The sequence below is a fragment of the Rhinopithecus roxellana genome, chromosome 10 (assembly GCF_007565055.1).
Source record: "Rhinopithecus roxellana isolate Shanxi Qingling chromosome 10, ASM756505v1, whole genome shotgun sequence".
Taxonomy (NCBI): domain Eukaryota; kingdom Metazoa; phylum Chordata; class Mammalia; order Primates; family Cercopithecidae; genus Rhinopithecus; species Rhinopithecus roxellana.
In genome coordinates, this window is record NC_044558.1 from 25,075,206 (window position 1) to 25,093,724 (window position 18,519).

The following is an 18,519-nucleotide window of genomic DNA, read 5'->3' on the forward strand; positions in this document are numbered from 1 at the left end:
GAAAATAAAGTCAAGGTTTCTGTTTTTATAAAGCTGACATTTTACTAGTGGATTTTCTGAAACACAACTAAATTATATAACTTAGAAACCTACAATTAAAATTCAGATTCCTACTTTCAGAAACTTATTAAACATCAATGCCTCACACTTGGGATTTTTTATGTATTTCTCTGGATTGCACTCAGCAAGATCATCTGTCAGTAAAGACTGATACTGTTTCTAAAATATTGCTCATTTACTAGAAATTAAACAAATAAAAACACATATTGGAAATTTATTAAATCCCATTGCTATAGACTGGGCTTTTATATCTGGATAAAAAAGAGTTAAGAACTGAGTAGCACATTACCAAAAATACAAACATTATATTTCATTCAGTATGTAACTTCCTGTGAAAATCATAACTTAACCAAAACTTTACCTTCAAGCACATTAAAACATCTTTACTGGACTAAAACTCACTCTTCAATATTGTCAAAAATATTATCTAAGTTCCAGAGCCAACAATTAACTTTTCATGTGAAATAAAGAAACATCAGAATAATCCCTTTGCAGGGATTGTTTGGTGTTTAGAGTAACACCAGAGAAAAAAAGTCCATTTTCACTTTTAAAATCAGTGGGTTTTACAAAGGCATGAACATAGATACAGGCATAAAATTCCAACTTAAACTAGACAATGAAACTTCAGACACATTCAGTAAATTCCTCTTTCCTCCCAGCTGTCTTATGTAAGCAGGTATTGTAACACCCCATTAGTGGATCAGGGATAGCTATATAAAGACACATGTGAAAACGTGAATCATATTTCAAGGCTACAATGGACCTTGGTTTATAAAGTTTAACTCCTTCATTGTTAGAGTGACACTGAGGTCTGAAGAAGGGAAACAGCTTATCCACATTGGCATCATTGGCAGTGGCAGACTGACCAGCACAAATCAGGTTTTCTCAAACTGAATGTACCTGATAAAATTTGGCTATGAATAATGAAAATAATAATTTTGGGGTACTTAAAATACAGGTATCTGGGCCTTATCTTTAGAGATTCAAATTGGGTGGAGCTGGGAAGGTACCCAGAATTTACTGTTGATGATACTACAGCTGATCTGAGAACTACACTAGAAGAAACACTATGCAAATTCTTTAAGACTTAGCAATTTCCAAAATAAAATGTGAAGTAGTGTGAGAATTTCAAATCATAGCTTTAAAGACATTGTTTTTCTCCCCATTGCTTCTCAGATATTCATGTGTTCATGGCAAACACACAATCAACAAAAGTCAAAGTCTGTTGACTGTCCAGGCATGACTTTGAATGTCACAAGGAGCCCCTGCAAAAGGTTGGAAATATGAGCCTCTGGCCATTTTCTCATGTTAGAAAATTATCTAGCTAATGTATTTCTAAGGCAGTAAGAAGAATATTTCATTCCAGGAAATATCTGAAACAGCAAAATTGCTTAAACTACTAATGTTTTATTTCTAATACAAATAAAATTTTCATATTTATAGAGATTTGCTTTTCAATAATGTAGTTACTTATTTATTCAATGAACATTTCCTGAATATCTACCAACCAAGCCTTTAGTCAACATCTGCTGCATCATAAATGTCTTCAAAATGTCTCCCAAAACAGACTTGATAATTAATTGGAAAATGAAACTGAAAGTTATGAGGATTAGGTGCACAGTTTTATTACCTTATACAGCAGTATTTATAATTACAACGAAGCATACAAAAATGCTTTATATTAATATAATACTAAAGAAGTTCAATGCTTATAAATATTTTAATGGGCTTCTGAATTAAAGAAAATTTACTTAGGTACAATAACAAAGCAGTAATTGGAATCACAGTTAACTCCAACAGAAAATAAACTTCATAGGTTATGATTTATAGGAAGCCCACTAATTCAATTATAATGACAGTCTTGTGTTTTACATTTAGCCTTATATGCTCCTTTATGAATTCTCTACAAGCATATATGAAGCTTGAATGAAGCAGGTCCCAAATTTTAATTAACCTTGATGAAATGTGACAGATTACTGATTTAACTCAATTGAGTGTATAGGATTATCATGTCTAAATCAAAGATGACCCCAAAAGATTTACCATTATGCTTTTGAGTATGTACTCATATCCTGTCATTTCAGATTATTTTGACTTATTTGTTGTTTCTCCATCTTGTTCTAAAAAGGATTTAAGGCTCTTATTTCAAATTAAGGTTTGCTTTTCAGACTTTTTCTGATGAAAGAAATAGATGGATCTCCATCAATAGATTCACAGTTGACAGACCAAGTTCTGTCCGTGGCATTACTTTATTTTCTGGAGGGCACTGCAAAGGATTCCAATTTCACCTACAAAGAAAAACACCCTCAAAATGGGCCACTCATATAATAAACAAACACTCTTCAAGTATCCACAGTGCAAAGCACTGGGGGATAAGTGGGCTTCTTGGATAAGCTGGATACCACCCCAACTTTCAAGGAGCTTTCATTATGGTATAAGTACTTGCATGTTTTAGAAAATGCCAGAGCCATTAATGTAATCAGCATCCCTTTTCCATAGGTCACTTCCCAGGGAAGGACTTAACAGGTCTCTCCCCAGGCAGATTATTAGCCGTTCCATTCCTCTTTTACATTACCATCTACAGATGCTTCAGGAAGCAAAATCATTGAACCTAATAGTATGGTTCACACAAAACCCAAGTGTCAGAATCACCTGAGGTCTATAAACTCCCAAAAGTTATCACAGATTTGGTAAATTTAGCCTTGGCTATGACTCAAAGCTATTAATTTTTAGCTAGCTCTTCATTTGATTCTGATGCACATTCAAATTTTAGAATCCATGGTTTAAACAGATAACTCAATTTAGATGGCAAGATCACTGGATGAAGATGTGAGGCAGCCTTCCATTTATGCCATGTTCTCACATACCAAGTAAATGAGAATGAAAAGGAGAATATTTTAAACATAAAGAACTGTATGGGCAAGGGTTAGGAGTCAGGAAAGAGCATGAGAACTAAAAATTGATCACTGTTGCTGGAAGAGAATGTGAAGGGCTAGAGAGATAATTAGGTGATAAATGAAGTAACCCTGTGACATTCTTAAGAGCAATTATTATAATATTCTCATTATGAAGGAAGAGTGGAAGTCCAACAGATGAGCCACTGGACAGCTTATAAAGTGGATAGAACCAGGCAGAGTGATACCAACTGGACACTTTGCATGGAAGGGATGGAGAGGTGAAGGAGAAAAAGGAACATGGCGGTGACAGGCTAAGTGTGGAAAGGTAGAATGATGGTGGGAGGTAGAGTGGAATCTAGGAAGGTCAAAGGAAAAAGGACACAAAGGTAATTCCTATCTTTTTGTCAAGTTCTTCTCCATCCGTGAACCCATGGCTTAAATGGAGATGCTTTTCTCCTTAATTAAATATTTCAATAAATTTCTTATTTTTCCTATGGCAATGGTAAGGAAACACAGTCTTCTATTACTGAGAAACAGAGTGGCCTTGTAAGGTGTAAATTACTTACTGTTAATGGAATCAGCCAAAATCTTAAGCTGCTGGGTATTGTCCAAGACCTCAATCCTTTGGGTGTATGGGTCATAGCGAACTGAGAAGGGCCGAGGGATTGTGGCAGCAAAGTTCCTAAAACCAAAACCACAGGCTTGAGTGAAGGGCACCATTTGGAGAAAGGTAATCTTAAGAGAATTCTCAGTGACATTTTACTTCTCTTTTAGGGATATGGACACCTCCCTAGAACACGGTCTTCAACAGCCAGGGCTGAGGAGGTGAATGGAGTTTTAGTGAGTCTTCTTGGGAAGCCTTCTTGTGTGTATGTGTATGTACAAACATGTATATACACATATTTAGTCACTTAGCTCCAAGAAGACAGAGGTAGCTTACAGTGAAAGCACTGAATACAATAAAGCCACAAACTCCTATCATTAAATAAAATCAAGAGTGAGTAAAATCTAGCTAAAGAATGCTATAAATAGAAAAAAAAAAAAAACTCTGAAATGCTTGACAGTCAATGCAGAGGTAAATAGCTCTCAAGTGGTGAAGAAAGCACCTTCTATATACCAAGAACTATGTTAAGTTCTAACTGCCCAATGCTCTTTACAAATATCCTTCTTATTTAAGCTTCACAAAAACCTTAGGAGAAAGGCACCATTACTATACCCATTTTATGGATGAGGAAACAGGCTTGGGAAGGATATGTGACTACTAAGGCAATACTGTCAGTAAGTTAACTAACTGGGAAGGAACCCAGGCAGTCTGACTCTGGCCTGGACCCTTTGCTTTCCTGTCTTCCCAATACCTTACTCCTGGATCTGGGAGAAATCCACCATGAGGGCCTCTTTGAGAGACATCATGCAATACCAATAACAAGATGTTCCAGAGTAATCACAAATTTCTAAGTTGGCCTCTGGTGAACATATAAGCTGCTGTACTGAAAATACAGTGTTACAGGAGACAGTAGGGACCTCCAAGTTTGGCAAGAGTGGCTCCCCAAGTTCCAAGTCAAGTTGCCTAGGCTGAAACCCTGCCTCTGTCTATTACAGCCCTTGTGACAGTGGGCACAGGGGACCACTCTTCTGTACCCCAATTTCTCTGTAAAATTGGGGCAAGAGTAATAGCTACCCCAGGGGGTTGCAGCAAGTGCTGTTATACTGTGGAGTAAGTGCCCCATGAGTGTTAGTTGCTACCTTTAATGAAGAACAAATGGCCAAGTATATATTTCCACCTCTTCTTCTCTGAAAAGAGCTGTCTCAGCCCAGCTAGTGGCATGAGCCATGGGTTACACATCTGTGATTTTGCCTGCTCTGCACCTCTTCCTCCTTCTTCCCATAAAGCAGCTCATTTTTTGCTTTGGTGATTTACTCCTACCCTACTAGGTGTGTATCAGTCCAGAAGTCAGTATTTGGTGCCAGCCATCCTCTGGTGAAGAGGTAGCATGTGAACCCTGCTCAGCCAATCACATCTCTGCCTACAATTTGAATCTTGAAATTCCAAGTGGTTAGAATTGGTTGCTCTTGGCTGGGATGCTCTGAGAGAATCCAAAGGGATGCACAGATTCCTTGTTTTGAAGCCTGTCCTTTAGCATTCTCTTTGACTCTCTGAACCACTTCTCAGCAGAATGGAGTTTTCATGGTTGTTTCCCTTGAGGCCTTGCTACTGACAGGCCTGTGTCCTGGCAAGCTCTTCCCTGCTGGTCTGGGACTGATCACATGCTGATTAGAGAGCTGTCTCCAGGAGGGCCCATCCAAATATTATCTTGGTATGACAGGGTGCTCATCAGCACTGCCTCTAAGCCCCAATGCCTGGGTCCAAACCTTGGGCCTTGGAGGAAGAGGAGGATGGTGCTGGAAGGAGTCTAGGCTTCCAATTCAGGAGAGAACTAAGAAAGCAGAGCAGGAAGGACTTGAGAGCTCTGGACAGAGCTGGAGACATAGTCATTTTAGGCCAAACCAAGTAGATTTGTGGGCCAGCATTTTACCTTTAATTATCTAAAGATAGAAGTAGACATAATTTAAGGAATATCTATTTTAAAAGAAAGAAACTTAGTCCTCTTTAAGGTCTCTTTATTCCAAAGGGTTCTCAAACAAATGTTAGCTGGACCTGTCTTGTCCCACAATCTTACCTTGCAAATGTAAGGTAAGTGAATGAGCTGTCAAAGGGATAATTTTTACCTTTCTTTGTGAGGGGCCTGGGGAGGATGGAATTTGGATTTAGAAAGAAAGAACTAAGATGTGTGTTCATTTATGTCTTTGAGTTTCTCCCTCATGTCTCTCTTTTCTCTCTAAGTGTGGATTTCTTTGAGAAGTCATTAATTCTACCACCACTCCCCACCATTCCTCTGACCTCTCAGAGTCCATAGATAGGGTTGAAAGCTAACATACCCAGCTTCATAGACTCCCAAAGGCCTGTATGTCCCATGCCTGTCATCCATCACTGATAAGATTTTTTTAAGTGGTAACATACAATGAGTATTAGGATATCCATGTCCAGGTTGACCCTCTGCCCAGTCTGTCTCCTGTTTGGGTGCAGGAACTATGCACTCAGAGGGCCAGTAGTCTCAGAGTCCCAGCACCGCTCCATCAGCCTCTTGCTGAATTGCCTCTGAGATTAATGCCTTCACCAATTATTTATTGAGTGCTTACTCTGTGTCAGGTATTATTCCAGGGTCCGGAGGAAAAACAGAAAATAGAAAGAACAAAATTTCTACCCTCATAGAGCTTACCTTATGTAATATATTACAAGTTAATAAGTATTACAGAAGCACTGTAATACTTGGCAGGGATGAGTAGAAATAAGTTGGTTAGAGAAAGACATACGGAGATTAAATTTGGGTAAAGATACAAAGGAGGAAGCACGTTTTGTAGGTGTTTGGGAGAAGGAAGTGAAGAAAGGACTTCCTAGGTTATAAGACTTCTTTGATTTTGTGGGGAGACTTCTGTGGCCTCTCTGTATGCAGGAAGGTTCAGTGTCTGGACTTGGTGGTTGCGTTGAACAGGGACCAGGTGGCAGGGGTGTGTGCAAAGGTCAGCACGCCCAACTTTCCAACAGAGAACGGAAGAAAAAGAGGCAGGGTGAAGAACATCGGAGAGAAACTGTCTATGGTACAAAGTTGCTGTAGGCATTAGAGTCCACTCTCCTGGCCAACCACCCACAGATGAGTGCCACCAGTCAGGAGGCCCCCAGAGCTAGTAGCTCACCTTTGTCACCACCTCACCTTACTTTCTCCTTGGCATCATGAAAACTCTCCGCCACATAATACAGGGGCTGGAACTCTGTGACAGTGTACTTTTGGATGGCTGTCTTCTCCAGCTCCAAGGGAAGGAGCTTTGGCTTGTCTGATAAGCAGTACTGTAGGCCCCAAGTGACAAGTTATTATCACTGTTAAATAAGGATCAGTATTCCCTACTGCATCCCAGAGGCCATTTGTGCCCCTTCTCTCATCTCACCCCGATTCCTTCTACATCACAGCCCAAATGCAGCGAGCCAAATTACTTTGCACATACTAGGTTCTACCCTTCATAGCTCATCTAAAACCTACAGCCAAGGGAGAAAGGAGTAATTCATTCCAATTACTTTCAAGTAAGGTGGTCAACAGATGATGTGGGAGCCAACCACACTTTCTGGCATATGTTTGCATACTCACAAGGCTGCATGCATAGGTCAGTCTTGGAATCAGCAGGCCCTTTCTCCCCAGAGATACGTGTACTTGCAATTCCATTTCTATCTGTAACACCCACAGCCATAATCAAATCATAGCTGCTAAGGTACCAGTCACTGGAGAATGAGTACCCAGGTTGCATGTCAAAATGGATACAAATAGGGTTTCAACAATATCGAAAGCACAATAATGGTTTTCTGTACCCACCACTTTTAAATCCATCCTTGGTTCCTGTTAAGGTCATACCTGTAATTCACCAAAGGATGACAGGAGCCCAGCACCATATGCCTTTATGGAGTCTCCTTGTTTGCAGAGCCCAAACTCCACAGTAAACCAGTAAATCTGGAATGGAAAGTCAATATGAGAGCACACTGTGATGGTTAATTTTATGTGTCACCTTGAATGAATGAAGGGATACCTGGATAGCTAGTAAAGCATTATTTTGGGGTGTGTCTATGAGGGTGTTTCTGGAGGGGATTGGCATTGAGCCAGTGGAATGAGTGGGGAAGATCTTTCCTCAATGTGGGTGGGAACCACCCAATGGGTTGGAATCCCAGATGGAAGAAAAAGGCAGAGGAAAGCCACATTCATATTCTATCTCTCTTAGAACCAGGATACCCTGTTTCTCCTGCCCTTGGACATCAGAACTCCAGGCTCTCCGGCCTTTGGACTCTGGGACTCGCGCCTCATCACCACCCAGGGGTTCTCAGGCCTTTGGTCTCAGACTGAGAGTTATATCATCAACTTCCATGGTTCTGAGGCTTTTGAACTTTGAATAATCCATGCCACTGACTTTTCAAGTTCTCCAGCTTGCAGCCAGCATATTGTGGGACCTCTCAGCCTCAATAACTGTGTAAGCCAGTTTCCCTAATAAGTCCCCTCTCAGATTTCCCTCTCTCTCTTTATCTCTCTCTCTATATATCTCACTGGTTCTTTTTCTCTGGAGATCCTTGACTAGTACACATCCCAAAGAAGGAGAAGGCAGGAACTGCCCCAGTGCCACGGACAGGATTGCCCAGGTAGGAACCTGTGCAGGTTTGTTCTCTAAATCAGCATGACCTGTGATCATGTCTCTGTGTCCTGTGTCTCACTCTATCTGGTCACCTGTTGAATCAAATGTTGGCTGAATGTAAAGAGTGATGGAAAATATCGGGTGGTACTAAGAAGCCCCAAAAGGAGACCCCCAACAATTTGTTCTCCATATGACAGGAACTCTTCTATCTCTTTTGTTTTTTTCTCTGTGGTGTCAACTAGACGGAGATGTTCCTCAGATGCTCTGAAGCCAGTAGAGCTCATCAGGCACAACAGTGGGAGGTAGCAGATTAGGTAGTGATAGAATCAATGAGGAGAATATCCCATCATCTATGCTAAAACTTCGGGGTGTTTCTGAAGTCAACTACTGCATTTATCTCCCCAAATAACCAAGTATTTTTATTTCAATAACCCACAGTCCAATATGTCCTAGAGAGTTGGCCTGAAAAAAAGAATATGGGAGTTCTGGGACTAAGAGGAACCCAGAGCTCAGTTAGGTGCTAGAGATAGTCACAGTTTTGGAGAATTAGGGTAGGTTATTAGTTACATCTGTTTATTGGACTAGAAAATGTTAAACCTGGGAGGGCTGTCAGAGCTCAGTCAGTCTGACCTCCTCACATACAGGTGAGGAGTCTTCAGCCCAGGAAGGTAAGGCAACATGCATGTAGTTACACAGCAAATTAAGGGCAGCAAGAATCCAGAACTGTTCCCTAACCAACCAGTAACATTTTTTCAATCAGTAACAATTTTTTAGAGAAGTCGAATTAGTGATAAGTCCTTTTAATATTGTTATGGTAGATAACATGATGCTTTGAGTTCCAAATTTATTTTCTTTGTAGAAATGAGAAATTCCATCCAGCTCTATAGCTTCTTTGAAAGCCGCTCCTTGTATCTCTGAAGCCTCTGGCATTTAAAAACCCATGTTCACAAAAATTTAAATAATTAAATTTAAATAGTTAAATTTTTAGTTGCTTTTGAGATGGGCAAGATATGAGCTATTGCATCTCATTTTTAGAGATGAGGAAGAAAAAGCCACTTGTCCAGGGCCTAAAAGCAGCTGTCAGTGAGAAAACAACCTTCTGGGATTTTTTAGCTTTTCTGACAGAACGAGTTCATAAGCTTCTAAACTGATATATCTTAATAATAGATTTGCACTCATTGGCAGTCCATAACTCAATTATAAATGTTTATTTTTCAACTTCCAGGACAGGCAATGTGGCTAGTGGCTGGGGTGGGATGTAGCAAAATTAGAAATGAGTATGAAGGAAGGAAATCACCTGCTATGCAGAATTGCTGCTTCTATAGCCCCAGTGGACAAGTGTCATCAAATATACTCAGGAGAGGAAAGTGTTCAGCAATAAGGGGAAAGCCCACCCCCGTTTCTCCCTCGTATCTGAGAAAGAAAAAATCCTAATGCATGCTCTGGTGTGAAATAGAGATATAAACATTCCCTCTTCAAAGTTCTGGATCCAGATTACTTCATATACACACTTTATGCCAAAGGTTTTCAAGGGCTCCTGTTATAGCCTGTTGGTGGGTTCAAGATACTGCTTAAAATTTAAGAGATGTAAACATCTGCAGGTAGATGATTTCATAATCAAATTATTAAGGAGGAATCGATCAAAATGTGAAGTTCCACTTGTGCAAATGTAATCTACCACATTCTGATTTTTTTTTCCCCAGATAACCTGGCTTCCAGGGGAGTAGCAAAGCTTCAAAGACCTGAGGGCCATAGCCTATGGCACTCCCACCATCCACCCAGGGAGAGAAGGGACTTACTGTAGCAAGCTTTTCAATGTACTCATCAGGTGCACCCAGAGAGGCAAGGCCAATTTCCTGTAATTGGGGGAAAACAGAGTCACTGGAGTAGCTGGTGTCTGGCCGTCTTTAACATTCACCCACAGAACCAACCTGGTACTTGGCCATAAAAAGGTGATGGGTGGCCAGATGCCTTCAGAATGGCCCAATGGACCCTGAGTGTGGTGTCAAGTCTTTCCTGCCCACATGTTATAGAATCACAGATCTCCAGGGCAGGGGGACCCTTTCACCCTCACTTGGTCCTTGGTTTTCACTTTATAAGTGAGGAAACTGAGGCACAGAGAAGGGAAGTGACTTGCTCATGGTCACAGGGTCGGTTAGTATCTAAAGCTTCTTCTCTTGACTCCAGCTCAGTGATTAGTCATCAGCAGAACATTCCTGGAGTGTTAAATTAGTCTTAATCATGTACCCTGGAAACCTCGCAGGAGAACTGCAGATAAGGGGTGACATCAGTCCAGGCATACATATAACTGGAGAGTCTAACATGTCATCGATTAATTCTCACTCAGCTTCTGTTGCAGAATTCCTCTATTGGTCTCTTTGTCTCTTTTACAGCACTTACTGCAGCCTGCCTTGTGTGTATGTGTCTTTCTTACTGTATACATTAATGCATTCTTGAAATATTTATTAAGTTCATTCGATGTGCCAGGCAGTGTATAAAATCAGTAAAGGCATCTTGTGAATTTTAGTGGAGACAGACAATAAATAATGAACATATACATAACTATGGTAGAAGAATACAATTTCTTTGGAAAGAAGAAACAAAAGGAGAAATAAACAAGAGGGACTACCTCTCCAGTGTCCTGGTGTCCTGTCTACACTCAACCTCTCCAGAGCTCCAAGGGATTGAGGGGAGGCTTCGATTTTAAATAGGGTTCCAGGGTAAGAATCATTGAGAAGGTGATATTTGTGCACAGACTTGAAGGAAGTGGGGTTGTTGGTTATACTGACATCTGAGGGAAGAACACAATAGGCCAAGCATATAGCCAGTGCAAAAGCTTGCATTTCTTTCCCAAGAAAAGGAAGTGTTGTTTGGGTCAAGAAACAGGGAGGAACCAATGTGGCTAGAGCAGAATTAGTGAGGGGGCAGTGGCAGGTGATATCAAAGAGGGGTCCAAAGCCAGATCATGTAGAATATTTTTAGACATTTTAGGGCTTGAGCTTTTCCTTTCAGTGAAACAGGAGCCATTGCATGGTAATGAGCAGATAGAAGGTCATGATCTCACTTGTGTTATCAAGTACTCCTTCTGGCTGCTATGTGAGAATAGATGGTAGAAGTTGAGGGTAGAGGCAGGACACCAGGAGACTGGAGGGTAGACAGGGAACCAGGAGACTGAAGGGGTTCAGGGTAGACAGGACACCAGGAGACTGGAGAGGTTAAGGGTAGACAGGACACCAGGAGACTGGAGATGTGGAGGGTAGACAGGACACCAGGAGACTGGAGATGTGGAGGGTAGACAGGGCACCAGGACACTGGAGAGGTTGAGTGTAGACAGGACACCAGGACACTGGAGAGGTGGTGGGTAGATAGGACACCAGGAGACTGGAGAGGCTGAGTGTAGATGGGACACCAGGACACTGGAGAGGTTGAGGGTAAACAGGACACTAGGCCACTGGAGAGGTGGAAGGCAGACAGGAACCAGGAGACTGGAGAGGTGGAGTGTAGACAGGACACCAGGACACTGGAGAGGTGGTGGGTAGATAGGACACCAGGAGACTGGAGAGGCTGAGTGTAGATGGGACACCAGGACACTGGAGAGGTTGAGGGTAAACAGGACACTAGGCCACTGGAGAGGTGGAAGGCAGACAGGAACCAGGAGACTGGAGAGGTGGAGGGTAGACAGGACACCAGGACACTGGAGAGGCGGAGGGTAGACAGGACACCAGGAGACTGGAGAGGTGGAGGGTAGACAGGACATCAGGAGACTGGAGAGGTGGAGGGTAGACAGGACACCAGGACACTGGAGAGGCGGAGGGTAGACAGGACACCAGGACACTGGAGAGGTGGAGGGTAGACAGGACATCAGGAGACTGGAGAGGTGGAGGGTAGACAGGACACCAGGAGACTGGAGAGGTGGAGGGTAGACAGGACACCAGGACACTGGAGAGGCGGAGGGTAGACAGGACACCAGGACACTGGAGAGGTGGAGGGTAGACAGGACATCCGGAGACTGGAGAGGTGGAGGGTAGACAGGACACCAGGAGACTGGAGAGGTGGAGGGTAGACAGGACACCAGGAGACTGGAGAGGTGGAGGGTAGACAGGACACCAGGACACTGGAGAGGATGAGGGTAGACAGGACACCAGGAGACTGGATGACAGGTAGACAGGTCACCAGGAGACTGGAGAGGCTGATTATAGACAGGACACCAGGAGACTTGAGAGGTGGAGGGTAAACAGGACATCAGGAGACTGGAGAGGTGGAGGGTAAACAGGACACCAGGAGACTGGAGAGGCTGAGTGTAGATGGGACACCAGGACACTGGAGAGGTTGAGGGTAAATGGGACACCAGGAGACTGGAGGAGGCCAGGGTAGAGACCACTAGACGGGGCCAATGAGGAGGCTACTGTAGTCACCAGGATGAGAAATGATAGTGGCTGAGACCAAGTTGGTAGCAGTAGACATAACTGAAATGGTCAGACTCTACACATATTTTGAAGGTAGAACACACAAGATTTTCTGGAAGATTCGTTGTGGTGTTAAGAGAGAAAGGAGCTGGTAATGTCCCAAAGTGCTTATGGTTTGATCAGCTAGAAGGGTGGAGTTCCTGTGAACTGATAGAGAAAAAGCTGTCCTGGAGAAGGTTTGAGAAGGAAGATCCATAACTCAGTTTTGGACAGGATGATAGAGATTTCTTATAGACATCCAAGGGGAGATGTTGAATAGGCAGTTCAATATGTAAGTCTGAATTTTGGGATGGAAGTCTTGGCTGGAGATATAAATGTGTCCATCATCAGAGTAGAGATGGTATTTAAAGCAATGGAATTGAGTGAGGTCACCAGAGGAGTGGGTGTAGACAGAGATGAAGACTATGATTAGACTCACTTTGAAGCAAGAAGCTACATGGTCTGTATCTCTGTATCACTCCCTGGGCCAAGTCCAGAGCCTGGTTCGGATTAGGCTTATAAAATGCTTTCTGATTTAGAGTGAATCAAATTCAAATTCTTAGCCTGGATCTGCTCTCCTGACCCTCAGCCATCTCCAATCCATCCACCCGCCCAGACATACCACAGTCTCAATTCAACTAGAAACCACTGATAAATCCAAGACCAAAATGACGCCTTGTTCTCTTAGTCACTATTCTTTGTGAGCCTAGAGCTTGCCTACAACAAGGGGCCCAACATCCCTGTGCTTCAGTTCCACTCCATCCTGTACTGTAGTGGGAAGCAAGTCCTCCCTCTGTTTAAGAAGGAATGTTCTCAGGAAACTTTCAACACGTCTCGCTGCCTTGGGACCATCCAGATCAAAATTGGAACCATGTGACACTGATGCCCCAGGAGCTCCTGTTTGTTGACTTGAGTAACCATCCACTCTTCTGTGGGGTTCCCCAAGTGGAAATGGCTTAAGAAGGACTGCCATTTAGCCTCTGACTTCATAAACTAGCTTCTAGTGGTAAGAATAAAAGTTTCCTATTCTTCAAGGAAAAACTGATTGTTTTGGGGCCATAGTAACAAATCCAGATTTTAAAACTGTCCCAAGCAATCAAAGATATCTTGGCAGCCTAACCACACTTCTGAATGTCATTGGTGATGCTTCTACAGTTAAAGTTCAACTAATCCCTAAACACTCCCACTTCCAAAATTCCAACAATCTTTGAACTCCATAATTCCTCAAACCTCACATAAAAGTAATTTTTCCTTTTGTTTAGAGAGGCTGCATCTTACAAGTACAGTTTTCCCTCACTTAGCAAGCAATAAATTCCAGTTTTTTGTTTGTTTGTTTCAAATATTTACTGGTAGCTTCTTTATTTGACCGTGGGAATGTTTATTTCTTCCAGCTAAGGGAAAATGCCCATTAAATTCACACATGATCCCATTATTCTGAAATCCCAATACTTGGCTCAGCATTTGCTCATAGGTCATTCCATTTGATCCTCATGCTTCTTTGTGAGGAAGCTGGCTGGTGGAGAGGGCTTTTGACTGATCCACATTTATTAGAAAGGTGGCACAGGGTGGCTGATAATGTAACCCCAGGTCATACAACTGGTTAGTGGCAGGGTTGGAGCCTCGGTACATCAGAACACCATTCAACCTTCTCATGACCCCAGCTACCAAACCATGGTTTTAGGCTGCCTCTCAGTGCCTGGAGAGAATTAGTAGAATTATTTTACTCGGCCCAAAACTTTCTTTTTTGGCCAGGTGTGGTGACTCTTGCCTGTAATCTTCTCACTTTGGGAGGCTGAGGTGGGAGGATTGAGGCCAAGAGTTTGAGGTCAGCCTGGGCAACATAGTGAGACTCTGTCTCTACAAAAATTAAAAAATTCAGCCAGGCATGAAAGCACGTGCTTGTAGTCCCAGTCACTCAGGAGGCTGAGGTGAGAGGACTGCTTGAGCCCAGAAGACTGAGGCTGCAGTGAACCATGATTACTCCACTGCACTCTAATCCAGCCTGGGTCACAGAGTGAGACCCTGCCATAAAAAAAAAAAAAAAAAAAAAAAAAAAAAAAAAAAAAAAAAAAAAAAGCTTTTTTTTTTTGAGCTTGTTAACCATTGTGAAAGATGAATGAAATTCTAGGTTGCAGGGTTGCAGCTTTGATGATGGTGATAAGATATTCAGCTCATTTTTATTTCTTTGTTAACTGTAAGTCAGGGTTTCAGCATTGAATTCTTGGCAAATGTCATCTCACTTAATTCAAACATATACACAAATAACTGCCTGACAAGGCAGAAAGTTACAATGGACCTGAAAAGGTGAGGGGAATGCACTAAGAGATTAGAAGAAGGTGAGGTAGTTCCTGCATGGGCATCAGGGAGGCTTTCATGGATGAAAGGCTCTAGCAGGAAAAATGAGATTAGCACACTGAAGAACATACATATAATTCAGAGGATGAGTGATGCACCAACACCATGCTTGATCTCTGAAATGGGTATTTAGCTTCCCAGAACCACACACCCATTTCAGGTGGGATCATAGAACTGTACCTGGTTTCCACTCTTGCAGAGGGCATGAGGGCCCCTCCCTGGGCTCAACTCATTTGAGAAACTCAGGTCACAGACCTATAATTAGAAGGCTAAAAAATCCATTCCTTACCTGGGAAAACTGGGCAAAGCTGCGATCTGAAAACAAGGGCACATGTCCCAACAGCTCATGGCAGATGTCACTGAAAGACAGAAAGCACAGAGAGCTTGGAGGGGAGGAGGTTTAAGCCAAGCCAGACTCAGTCTTTCCAAGTGAGGAATGGGCAGAAAGAATGGAAATAACTCTTTTAGGCTTATGATCTCTCTCCCAGGAATAACTGATATGCAGAGGTTGGGATCAGAAAAGGCAAGGTACAAGATAAAAAGAAGAAAAGGAAGGAAAAATAAGAGACAGTACAGAGCAGGGCACAGCAGCCAAGGGTCTTAGGAGTATGCCCAGTGGGGTACAGGGCAGAAGAGATAATATTTCTGTGGACATGCTCCCATATACCTAAGCAAGTTATGAGTCATGAACACTTCTCATCCTGTCTTCTCCCTGGTATTGACTTCCCTGGGCAGATACAATATGCTCAGCTATTCCACTGGGAACTAAAACAAAAACAGTGCTGCTCTTCTCTTAGTCTGGAGGTGGACAGCAGTGAGGGAAGAAAACCTACCTTTACTTAACATTTTATGTGCTATGTCCATTTGGAACAGGTCTTTTTGGATTTGTAGCAATGAACTTTATGGGCAAGGAAAAATAATTTTGGATGTTCTACTGAATTTTTTATAAGTTGCATAAGTTTTATCAGACTAAGGGGATAACTAAACACCCAAGTAAGAAGCATAATGGCTGCCATTCTCTACCTCTACCCAATACACAATCTAGGCAAAGAAAGATAAGAGTAATCTAGATGTATTCTTAGGAGGTATTGAGATAGCTTGTCTGCCACTTGTTCCTGTTCTCATTTGCAACTTCATAGCTTTGACTTTGGAACTTGATTGGGATCTCTCATTCTCACTGCCAAGGGAGTTCTGAGTTATTGGATCACAGGATGCCCAAATCTCTAATCAGTCTGGTCTATCTACTTGGATGGAGGAAATCTCCAGAATAGATGAGTTGTTTTTAGTACTACCAGCAAACAGTCTAGACAACTAGTCCTGTGGACCAGCCAGTAATGAACCCAAATCTCATTCTTACAGCAGGAAAAGATGGTGCTCATTGTGCCTGGCAACTAGTAGCTGGAGGACAGTACTCACGGTTCGGGGGTGTACATGGGCTTGGATCCATGTCTGATATACTGTGTGCAGTGGAAGACTCGGAAGGCCAGGCCACCCAAGAAATCCCGAGAGGAAAGCAGGCCAGCCACAGGTCGGAGGCGGAAACCAGTGCAAGCTGGGATGCAAAGAAGAAAGAAAACTCAAAGCTCTTCACCACTGAGCCAGAGGCACTAGGAGACCTTCAGGTAGTGGAGTAGCACACATAACTGCCCAGGGACATAGGCTTTGATGCTAGGCAAACTTGGCTTCAGATGTCTGCCTTGCTGCTTTCTAGCTAGGTGATCTGATCAAGTAAATTCACATTTCTGAGCCTGTTTCCTCATTTGCATAATGTAGATAGATACCTCTTAGAGATGCTCAAAGAATAAAAAGAGCTAATGAATATAAAGTACTTAGCACAGAGTCTAGCACATTGGAAACATGCAATAAATTTAGCTTTCATTACCATTTGTTAGGGTGGAACAATTATTCCCTACTTCTCCTGCTTCTAGAGTGAAAAGGGAATTTGTACCTCATTTCCCAGAAGGTAAGAGTATGGATAGATTGCTTCCAGCTTCTGTCCTGCACCTCACACAGTCCACCCCATGAGTAGCAGTGACCTGTCTAACTGAAGTATTTGGGAAGAAAATATGTATATTATCAATTTAACTCGTTCTGTACTGCTCTTTCTCTTTTGATTGCTCAGAGGACCTCATTCCAGTCTGCTCTTGGCCATGCAATGGACTGTGGTGCATGAATTGCCAGGTAAGTTTACCTAATTAAGGGGTAAAATATTAGCAAGTCCATTTGTGTGCACATCTATATCACATTCTCTAAATCGCTCAATTTTAAAGTTGACCTCTGATCACCATGTCTATGGTTCCTGTATCTGTCTCTCAATTTGTTCCAAACTTTAAAGGATGGCGACAACGACAGTGATAATGGTAATAATAGCTAACACTATATTACCTACTGTATGTAAGACACTCTTTTAAGCTACTTTATGTGTGCTACTAATTCCCACAATAGCCCTATGAAGTAGACACTATTATTATGCCCACTTTACAGATGGGAAAGCTGAGACAGAGATAGGTTAAAGGTTTCATTCAAGGTCACAGCCATAGACAGTCCAGCTTCAAAGTCTGTTCTCTTAATTACTATTCTGTAGCTTCCCCACTGCTAGTATTACTGTTTTATTATTCTTATTATTGGTCATGGCAATGGGAGTAATTAGCTAAAGAAGTCTTTGGGATCTCCTTGCCTCTTGCCCCCTGTTCTCTGTGTCTTCAGGCTGAAGTACACTCTGCTTGGGCCCTTACTTCACTCTTTATCTAAGAAGCAAAGACTTTCTAGTGGAAGGGACCCAAAAGGTCATCTAGCTCACCCCCAATCTGTCCTGGCTACAACTTCCCTTTCTGTCAAGTAATTTCTCTGGCTCATTGTCCCCAGAGTGGCCCATCTCTGCACAGCTCTGATATATAGAAACTTTTGTAACCTGTAGTCTGTCTCCCTACTTTTGCTTGTTCTACCTGGCACACAGTAGGTGTTCAATATGTGTTAGTTCATTGTTTTGTTTTTGCTAAATTAACATCCTCTTAGCAGAAAGAATAACACCTATTTCCCCTGGATATATACTGTATGGAGAGGCCTGCGACTCAATGTATTTACCTATTGAGCTACTCAGGTTTCAATTCAGTCCAAATTCACTGAATACCTGCTGTATATGCAAGACTGTGCTGAGTGTTTTCATATGCAGCATCTTACTTCATTCTCGTAATTTCCCTATAGGAAAAGCTAAAGCGTTGATACAGTGTCCATTTGACAGATGACAAAACTGAGGCAGGTTTACTCAGCTGGAGGGCATCAAAGGCAGGATTCATACCAAATGCACAGACTCAGAGCTCAGGGATGTTGGCACCATCCCCGAAAATAGCACATTTCTTACACAAACACACACTCCTAATTCATAACACAGCAGGAGCTACAGGGAAAAAACAAAAAACAAAAAACTCAGTGAAGCAGCTTGGGCTTTAAGTGTGAAAGAAAATACTTTTCAGGGACATGTACACAGCAAAATCCACAGCCTCAGGTGTTTGATTGAATGAAAGTGGATAAACACA

General features: G+C 42.3%; 1 protein-coding gene across 1 annotated transcript in view; it reads right to left on the bottom strand.

The window, feature by feature from the left end:
- Positions 1 to 1,451: 1,451 nt before the first annotated feature.
- The window catches only part of PAH (phenylalanine hydroxylase), a 73,215-nt gene continuing 56,147 nt past the window's right edge, over positions 1,452 to 18,519 (bottom strand). Inside the window, exons 7-13 of the mRNA XM_010357275.1 lie at positions 16,400 to 16,535; positions 15,273 to 15,342; positions 9,983 to 10,039; positions 7,418 to 7,513; positions 6,728 to 6,861; positions 3,524 to 3,639; positions 1,452 to 2,348 (exon numbers count right to left, since the gene is read on the bottom strand). Of these exons, the coding sequence (XP_010355577.1) occupies positions 2,305 to 2,348; positions 3,524 to 3,639; positions 6,728 to 6,861; positions 7,418 to 7,513; positions 9,983 to 10,039; positions 15,273 to 15,342; positions 16,400 to 16,535 (653 nt within the window). The 3' untranslated portion in view covers positions 1,452 to 2,304. The remainder of the gene's footprint in view (positions 2,349 to 3,523; positions 3,640 to 6,727; positions 6,862 to 7,417; positions 7,514 to 9,982; positions 10,040 to 15,272; positions 15,343 to 16,399; positions 16,536 to 18,519) is intronic.